The sequence below is a fragment of the Poecilia formosa genome, unplaced genomic scaffold, assembly GCF_000485575.1.
Source record: "Poecilia formosa unplaced genomic scaffold, Poecilia_formosa-5.1.2 Scaffold82, whole genome shotgun sequence".
NCBI classification, from domain to species: domain Eukaryota; kingdom Metazoa; phylum Chordata; class Actinopteri; order Cyprinodontiformes; family Poeciliidae; genus Poecilia; species Poecilia formosa.
This window is the reverse complement of record NW_006800021.1, coordinates 135,635-145,084: the sequence shown is the minus strand read 5'-3', so window position 1 is coordinate 145,084 and position 9,450 is coordinate 135,635. Positions and strand designations below refer to the sequence as shown.

At 40.4% G+C, this 9,450-nt stretch overlaps 1 protein-coding gene across 2 annotated transcripts; it reads right to left on the bottom strand.

The window, feature by feature from the left end:
* LOC103141333 (T-box transcription factor TBX1-like) lies at window positions 1-8,954 on the bottom strand. Of its 2 annotated transcripts, none has more exons than XM_007556940.2 (8): window positions 8,756-8,954; window positions 6,925-7,270; window positions 5,033-5,134; window positions 4,525-4,696; window positions 3,560-3,715; window positions 2,870-2,937; window positions 2,237-2,337; window positions 1-1,144 (listed from the first exon to the last, which is right to left on the bottom strand). In XM_007556940.2, exons 1-8 carry the CDS (start codon window positions 8,859-8,861, stop codon window positions 762-764), a joined length of 1,434 nt encoding a protein of 477 aa, XP_007557002.1. In that variant the 5' UTR covers window positions 8,862-8,954; the 3' UTR covers window positions 1-761. The 2 variants fall into 2 exon arrangements, with proteins under 2 accessions (XP_007557002.1, XP_007557000.1); XM_007556938.2 differs by lacking the exon at window positions 8,756-8,954 and adding an exon at window positions 8,433-8,749.
* Between the last annotated feature and the right edge of the window lie 496 nt (window positions 8,955-9,450).

Below are 9,450 nucleotides of genomic sequence, written 5' to 3'. Positions count from 1 at the left end.
TTTAAACAATTCCCCGCTTTTTTGTGCAGGGAGCACTTCAAATGGAAGATTCGCACAGAGACCCTTTCGTTTGGATGAATTACAAGAATTTAATGTTTATTTTACAGATACAGAAGAGTTCTTCCTGCTTTGTTTTTATTTACTTAGAATTGCTGCAAGTCAGTGCCATGGTACAAGCTACTCAGAGCGGCTCGAGATGTTTATAAATTTTAAACATTTTTTTTCTTTTCCTTTTAAGCAAAAAAAAAAAAATCCATTTCGATGTATTTTTGACATCCTCTCCGATGAGCTCAACATGCAAACATCTCGTCTACTAACCTAGAAGGTTCGTGGGTGATATATAACGTATGGCTTTTTTTTTTAAAGCAATAAAAACAAAGCAAATCGAAAAGTGCATCAAAAAGAGAAAAAAATAAATCAATCCCAGTCTGTGATCAAAAGTCTTGTCCGTCTTAAGGAACTGGGTCCTCCTTTTGCGACTGCCTGACGGCTTAACGTCTTGCGCTGCTCGAGCTGGAGCTCTTTCCGTTCGGGTTCAAAGGTCAAAGCGGACCCATTTGAGGGCTTAGAACAGGTGTCCATGCTTAGATGCATTTCCTTTAAATAAATATGACAGGATTTATCCAGCAGAGGGGAGTCTCAGCCTCTGATTAAACCCCACGTGTTGCAGAAACCATTGCCTGACTGAACCGTGTTGCTGTTCCTGTCCGCCTAGTTTTCCCACAGTGCTGTGCGGCTTTATCCTTGATGGACATCAGTCATTATCTGGGCCCGTAGTCGTAGTTAGAGGGGCCGCTAGTTGCCGAGTACATGTTAGTTGTGGCGGGATTCATGTGGTGATGGTACGTGTGTCCTCTGATGCTTGGTAAAGGGTAAGGCGAAGGCCTGGTCTTGGCTCCCAGGTAGTGTTCATAAGCGGTGGGGTACTTATAGGGGTGGTGGTGCAGGGTGTCCGGGGGCAGTGGGTGGGGATCGGGTCGGAGGTCGTGGGGAGGGCTCGGTCGGCCGCTTGTCAGTGGCACAGCGTGGAGGCCTCCTGGGACGGGCAGAGCTGGGCTGAGGACACGAGACATCAGCTGGTGGGCTGGGTCGGCGTGAATTGGGGTGCCGCTGGGGTCTCCTTCATATTCCCGTCTGGCATCTTCTGTGATGGTTCAGAAAAATGAAGAAGTTAGAGAAAACCAGACTGAAATACAATACAATAAGTAGGCCTGTCGCTATCGTAAATTTTGCTGGACGATAAATTGTCCCAGAAGTTATCGCGATAAACAAGAATATTGTTATTTTGAGATCACTTTCAAGTAATGTAATGGTAACAAACGTTTAACATTGGAACTGGAATGGATTTAACATATTCAAAATAAATAAACAAAAGCACAAAAAACAACAGATAAAATAGATGCTGAAGTTTAAATAAACACAATTGTCCTTCAAAAAAGGGGCTTGTTGAGACCAAAGCACCAGACTGAGGACTTTTGTCATCCACTCATTGGTAGAAAGAGAGACATGAGAAAAATAAGAATGCAAATGGAAATTATTGCGCTTGTTTTAATTTATCATGCAATTAATTTATTGCTTATAGCAAAAGCCTTAACAATAAGTTACACGAGAGATATTTTAAATGCCTGTTCTTATTTCTACAAAATTAGCAGTATTGTGAAAACACTTTCTGTGTCCAGATGAAAGCATGGTCCAAAAAATAATTGCAAATTAAAAATATGAAGAATAATACCAATGATACAAATAAAATCATGGCTTTAAAGTTTTTTGTTTATCTTTGGAATAAATTCCAAAAATAACCATAAATACAGAATTAAAAACAAAAACAAAAATAATTGGGGCAGCTACAATGAAACTCTTGGATTTTAAAAATATTTGAAGTTTATTCTCAGCTAATCAGTACATCACTCATTACTTCAGTTTTTTTTCAAAATCTAATTTTCCTTCCAGTTTTTGTAGCACTCTGAATCTGTGGTCGGTTATGCAACATAACCTTTATTATGTTGCCAGCGCATGACATTGGCTGACTGATTTTTAATGTTTAATTTAAAACCAACAATGGGCTGATACAGCAAATGCACTACTGCACTTCAGTCGAGGGAAAGTCGTAAAGAAAAAAAAGCCCAACAGCTGACAGAAATACAGCACCACAAACACAGAAGAGCTCAGCCAGCCTCTGCTGGATATTCAATCGCTGGCAAGAAGCTTGAAGTGAAACAAAGAGCGAGCTGCAGACCTTTTTCTGTGCCATTCTGTTGAGGGGGAGATGACATTGGGTTTCTTGTTCTGGCGAAGGCACTCATTATTGGCAGGGAGCCTGGCCTGTGATTCCTGGGCCTGCAGCGGGAGAGTGGAGTCAGTTTCAAAGTCACTTAAGGATTGTCAAGGGCACAGTTTCTTTCGACGTTAAGGGGATGAAAACTCATTTTCATATCCTGGAATGATGTGTGTGTGAGGATCGTTTTACAGTGGAGGAATAGAAAGTGAATGTGATGTAGAAGGACAAGCATAAAGAAAGCCAAAATAGAGAAATAATTCAAAACACTACTGATTTTGATTTATACGTTCTAAAAATAAAAATAAAAACACAACTTAATAATAAATATTTTGAAAAAAGTCTATTTCTTTCATCAGACACTGGGAGTCGAGCAATTTGTCAGTGACAGACAAACACAGTTGATTGACTTTCAAACAATATCCTGTGATTTCTGCAGTTCATGAGTTTCTAAAAAAAAAAAAAAAAAACTAAACCCATGGAGCACCTCTATAACTTGTTATATATATATATATATCGGTTTTTTTATTCTGTTTTTATGACTTGTGAAAACATGACAATGACTGTGTAATGTTTGAATATAATAAAACTCACCAGTCCTCTGGGTCACAGTCCCTGAAGCCCTTTGCAAACGGATTACTGGCGATCTTCAGCTGTGTGATCTGCAAAGCAACAGAAAACACAAAAATAATCTCAGTGCTTACCACTCCATCTTCTCGATTTAGAAAGTGATTTGAAAAATTATTAAAATACAATTATATTTATTAATATTACTATCATTTTTAAACGCTTTATTTGTATTATTGACTTGTCATTTTCATAAAAGTTCCTTAAATTGCTGTCTAAACTTTTCCAGCTCTCGGCTTTTGCTTTTGTTACAAGCAAAACAAGTTTGCTGCTCATTTCTGAAAATCCATAAAATTTTAACTGAAATTAAGTACTTCCTTTTTTTTATTATTGATGAACTTTGACTGAATATTGGTAAGAAAAAAAGATAATCTGTTATTCAGAAAACTAAAAAACACAGTGAAGTATGACTCTAAACATGCGGAGAGGACAGATGATGTAAAAGAGGATGGCACTAGCTCTGAACCAAACACGCTCCAAAAATGCGAATGGTTCCTGGTCTAGATAATTTGTTCATTATTAAATAAATGGTAAAAAAGTAAATTTGGAACTATTTTAACTTTACCAGCACGATAAATATGCATTTATTGCGTCAACACAATGCGCCGCGCGCTGACTACACTGCAGACTTTACGCAGGGCGGTAAACATCTCTTACCCGGTGGTTCTGGTACGCTGTGACCGCTGTGAAGCGAGTCTCTTCAAAAACAAACGTTTTATAATTTTCCTCGGCATATTTCTCACTGTCCTTGCGGGGATCCACATAAACCACATGGAACCTGGGCTGGTAGCGGTGCATGGAGTTCAGGATGATCTGAAAAATAACATCAATGTTAAAAGGAGACTAAGTTTGGTCTATATTACAAAGACGTCCAAATGCACTTTAAATGACGGTAGTAAAAACTAACAAACTGCTGTGAACAAAATGTATGAATAAGCAAAAGGAAAAAGGAAAAAGAAAAAAAAAACATCTGTAAAATACATTAAATATATATTTAACCAAACATGGGAATGTTGGAAATAATTTACAAAAAAATAAAAATAATCATTAAAAAATATATATTAAAAAAAAAACCCACCGCAATTAAGTTTGCAATCACTCTTTGAAAGAAACTCCAATTTTGACTGTACCGTTCACAGGTCAACCCAGAAATTGTTGAATATGCCTAAATGAACAATAAGTTATCGTCTAGGAAGAAAATATTATGTATGCTAAACCTGCATGTTCAGTCATTCTTTTTACGCCAAATTTTGTTCATTATTTAATTTCTAAGAGGCGCCAAGAGTAGTAAAATTAGTTTTAAGCTGCAGAATTATCCGCAATGCCATTTCAACGAATACATCACTATTATATAAAATATCATGTTTATTAATCGGAAATCATTTTAACGTCGAAAATAATGTTCAATAACTCTCTGACGGTATGTTTTCAGTTTATGATAACACACAAATACTATCCATGCTGTGCTGAATTATGTTCCTTATTTTTTTAAAACTCCGTGAAGATGAGTTTGATTGCTTTTTGCTGAGATATTTGACTTTATCTCCATCACCGTTACGCAGAACAAACAGCACCGATTTGTTCCTCGGCGCAGCTCCGTTTCCTCCCCTGGCTGTACTTACATGTCCGTTGTCATCCAACAGGTTGTTTGTGAGTTTGAGCTTATCGAAGGAGACGATCTGCTTCATCCACTGAGCGCCCTTGGCTGGAGAGTCCGGATGGTAATGCACCCTCCCCGGTGTGGCAGGATCAGCTTTACCCGCCACCAGCCACGACGAGCTGTGGAAAGCATACCTGGAAGAGTAAATTAAAAACAAAAGTATATTAATAGCATTATGCAACATTATGCAAAATGTCACTCCGCTAAGGCGAAGAAAATCGGAAATGAAAGTTTAGTCAAATGAAACTGTGTGGAAAAACATTTATGTGATTTAGGTAATCCCAGAAATACGGTGAATTTAAACTCATTAATTATGGAAACTTTTTTTGTGTGTTATAGCCCAACTTTGCTCCTTGTACCTTTATCTTTGCATCAATTGTTTCTTTATCTGATTAAATTTAATGCCCGCCCTAAAACAAAAATAAACACTCACAGAGAGAAAACAGTTGAAAGAAAGAGGAAGACGTTACCTGTATCGCTTGTCGTCTACAGGCAGGAAGTCCATCAGCAGCATATAGTCTGCCATGGGATCCATCCCAAAGATTTTTACTTGGAAAGTTGGAAACATTCTCCTGAGAGGGAAAAGAAAACCACAGATTAAAGTGTTTAATTCTTTATCTTCAACTTGCATTTCCTTCAGAATATATGACGTAAGGCCCCGTTTCCCCACAGGCCGATTATTAGCGCGCTTTAGTCGTTGACTAAATTGCGTTGACTTTTGTGGAGGGAAAAAAGGGCATATTTGCCAAAGTATAAATGCCCGCAGGCATTTTGCTGGGATACGTTGAGCTCAGGGCCCCATTTAGTCTGAACTGCAGGCAGGAAAACATAACTGTGATTATTAAAAATCCTGCAACCACTTCATGCGTAACTGGACAAAGTCCCTCCAAATGCTGCCACGTATATGATGTATTTTCTGCTGCACTTAAGACTTTTTCCCCCCCTTTAGTATATTTCTACTTCTTATGCTGCCTTTTGACAAATCCCAGATATTTTCATGCTAGAGCAAATGTAAATACACACCCGCATCCGGGTGCTAATCTGGGTAGTAACTACTCAGTCGATTCTGAATCTGAACTTTTTGTTTGCACCAAGAGGGAACAGTTGGATATTAAAACATTCATTTAATGCACAATATTATCCTCGCGTCCTGAAACAAATACATTTATGTAACATATTTCGGGAGGTTTGCTGCGATTCTGCAGAATTTTAGTTTTTTTTTTGTTTTGTTTTTGTTTTTTTCTTGCTGAGCCTCTTTCCACCCCCTAAGGCTTGTTTTCACCCTAAAAGTTGCTCAAGAATAAGAGAGGAAAGTTGAGTAATCCACCAGTCGAGTCAGTGAAAGGGATCCCAAAATCAACGCTCAATTAACATCAGTGTTGTGGCTAGGTGAGGCTGAAGGAGCTTTTAAAGTGCTCTGCAGCAGATCTCCTTTCTCCTGTCAGACAGCACGGAGAGAGGAAACCCAAGCCTCCCATTCAGGCTGCAGGCTGATTTCTCCTTATTATTACCTCTGCATTCTAGTAGTAGTAATAATAATAATAATTATTATTATTATTATTATTATTAATAATAAACAGTCTGCAGTAAGTGTGTTTCCTATAGTTGACTCAGTGTTATGTTTCATATTTCATATTTTTATTATTTTTAAATTTAATTTAAAAATGGGCCAAATTTACCAATACTATTAAATTATTTTTGTTATAATTTAGCTCTTTTTTATGGAGGAAGAGTTTAAAACTAAAAAGCAACGAAATACAATAAATAACGAAACGACTTTGTATTTTCACTTTGAGTCGTGTAAAGAGCAACAATATTCAACATAATGGCATGAAATTGATGCTCACGATGACGAAATGTGAGAACTTAAAATAATCTCATTGTTTTAAGTTCTATAAAACATCAGGATCATATATTTAATGCAGATATAAACTACACCAAACGAAAATCTGAAAATGTGCTATTTTATAATTCAAATAAAGTGAAACGGATATGTTTTATTAAAACTGTCTAATTGTGGGAGAAAATTCAGTTACACAATCGCGGATTTGCATATATGCTGTTTAAAGAAATGGTAGGGAATTATAAAAAATATATATAAATATATGTTTTTAATGTGTACTATATATGAAAGCCTATTACAAAAATAGACCTCAATTCGTATTCGGTGGTGACGAATGGTGGTTATGACTTTCTTGTTAGTTTTTTTTAATTATTAAAAATAATAGTAGTTATAATAACAATAATTTTCGTGTCTTCTTTGGCGCGTGATGTTCATGCACTATTGTGGTGACTTGTTACAGTAAAACATGTCCGATCCTCGCTCCCTTTCTCTCAGGTCGGAGCTTTAACGCGCTCTCACCTGCCAGCCTTGGTAACGATCATCTCCGTGCCCAGCTGGTTAAATTCGTCCCACAAAGCCTTCATCTCCAGCTGGACGCTAATGTTGGCCACCTTGGGGTTTTTCTTCACGATGCTCTTGCTGTTCGGCGTGGAGCTGGAGGACGACGACGAGCAGTTAGGAGTCCCGCCGTCGCTCGCCTGGCCCTGGCTCTGGCCCGGGTTGGAGCCCGGGTAGTTGTAGTTGTGCTGGGCGGCCGGGCAGGGCTCGAAGTGGGACTCATGTTGGCTGTAGGGGTCCCCGGGGGACTGAGAGAGGTGGTAGCCCCCCGGCGAGTTGAGACTGCTCAGACTGCTCGTCGTGAAGGCTGTAACATCGCAAAAATGGGACAGCTGCGTCAGCCACGGGCTGGATATGGCTGAAATCATCCCAGAAAACGGCTTTTTTTTTTTTTTTTTTACTCTTTAAAAGTCGATTAAACACAAACGGTAAAAAAAAGAAAAGAAAAAACCCAGAAGCAGGGTCGAATAATTCTCCGATGAAAGGTGGGAGGCTTAAATACAGCCCTTTCTGCTCAAAAACTGATCATTTAGTCCTCGGAGTTGCGTCCAATGCGAGCTCAGCCTGACTAAAAACTTCCTGATCTAAACCAGCAGAATTCCCAAAAGTGACGAAAGGTTTCCAAAAAGTAGAAAAAAAAAGAGAAAAAAAAAAGAGAGAACCCACGTCGCAGAACTGCTCTCAAATACGCGCTGCTTCGAGTGCGTGTGAATGGCTTTTTTTGCCCCCCTTCAGATCGATTGCGCTCTGACGCTGTGCGCTGTGTGTTAACACCGCAGCGCAGTCTCCTCTCTTATCTGACGCAGAGGGCCTCCCCTTCGCGATAAAAACCGGTTCTTATTTCTATTTAGATAAGGAACTGCAGGTAATGTGCCTTTTCCTCGCCCTGGGACGAGACTGATTGACACCGAAGTGCGCCCCTTCTTCTTTTTTCTTTAATAGCCTTTCCGGCACCCATTGAACTTTTTGGATAAGGGTATCGCCCACATTTGCCCCCCGTTAACAAACAAAAGCTGATCTGGCCTGCAGAGAGGAGTACGAGGAAAACACTGATTTGCATGAACAAACAAACAGGCTGCCGGTGACTTGTCGCGCTCCTAGTTTATGGACAAATGCACGAGTGGGATGGATTTACACTCGCACCCCCCACCCCCCGCTCCCCTCGTAGGTGGCTGGTGATTATTATGGTCTGTTTTTACCATTACGCACGGGGTGCCCCTGTAAACCCTCCTCCTATTGGCTTCTTCCTCGACGTGATCTTCGCGAATTAGTGCTGACTCTGAACGCTGCGGGGATTTGGAAGCTTTTATCTGCAGACTTTTCTCCCTGCTGAAATCAGTGCAACTGTGATCAACTGCAGCAGTTTCCGCCCTCTCTTTAATCATCCCCTTCCACGCATCTCCAAAGTGGTTTTTTTTATTGTTATTTTGTATATATATATATTTTTTGCTTGATCTACACAGATTTACCTTCCATTTCCCGGGTGACAGTGCTGTAGTGCATTTTACAGTAACTCCGGCTGTCCAGACCGGTGCCTTGTTTGTCAAACGCCGCGTTTCCTGCTCGCTCTGCAGCCGAAATCAAAGAGGCAATACTGAAAGCATTCGCCTTTGGAGAGAGGGGACCAATGTCGTCCATAGGCAATTGACCGAGTCGTTATAAGTCGACCCTCCTCCTCCTACTTCACCGCCGCCACCACCACCTCTTCCTCTGCTTTCCAGCCGCGCAGAAAGCAGAAGAAGGCGGCTCTGCGCGGTGCAGAAGAACATGCGCCAAAAAGGAAGTTTCTCACATTCCGCCACCGGCCGCCGAGTAGTGCGAAAGTTTGGCTTGAAGCGCTCCCCTTGAAAGTAGTCCAGGTACAAAGGGTTTCCCGAGCGGATCGAAGTGCGGTGCATCCGTAAAGAGTGATCTGTCCTCGCTTCTCCTCCGATCACCGGCAGGGTGTTGTTGTCTGAGCCGCGCTACGAAGAGAATCCACTGCTGCCACGAGAATGTCAAAAGTGAACGAGACAGATCCACGCCTCCCCACCCCCACCCCACCAACCCCTGCACAACTGCAGGAAAAACGCGTCCTGCGCTCTGCGCTCAATGTTTTATTTCAATAAGTCTTGTCACTCATTTGAATTGAATAGCAACGTCACTGAACGCCCGTGCGCCTCTTTTATCTCCCCTCAGTAAAGGCTTGCTTTAGGTGAGTGCGCGCGTTTCAGCGCCCTGAGCTCAGTAGAGCTTCCAGCATGCACCGAGCCTTTCTGGAACATCACAGGCTACAGGTGAAGCTGGAACATCTTAGCTGTTGAGTTTAAGTTCAGTCGGAAACCTTAGCAGCATCTTCTATTGTGAACATTTAACTGATTTTTGATATTGAAACAAAGAGACGTTACTGATACTGAACTTTCTCTGAAGGACTTACAACTTTTAGATATTTGGAGAACTTAGTGCACACTTTTTAATCTCATGGATATATATATATATATATATATA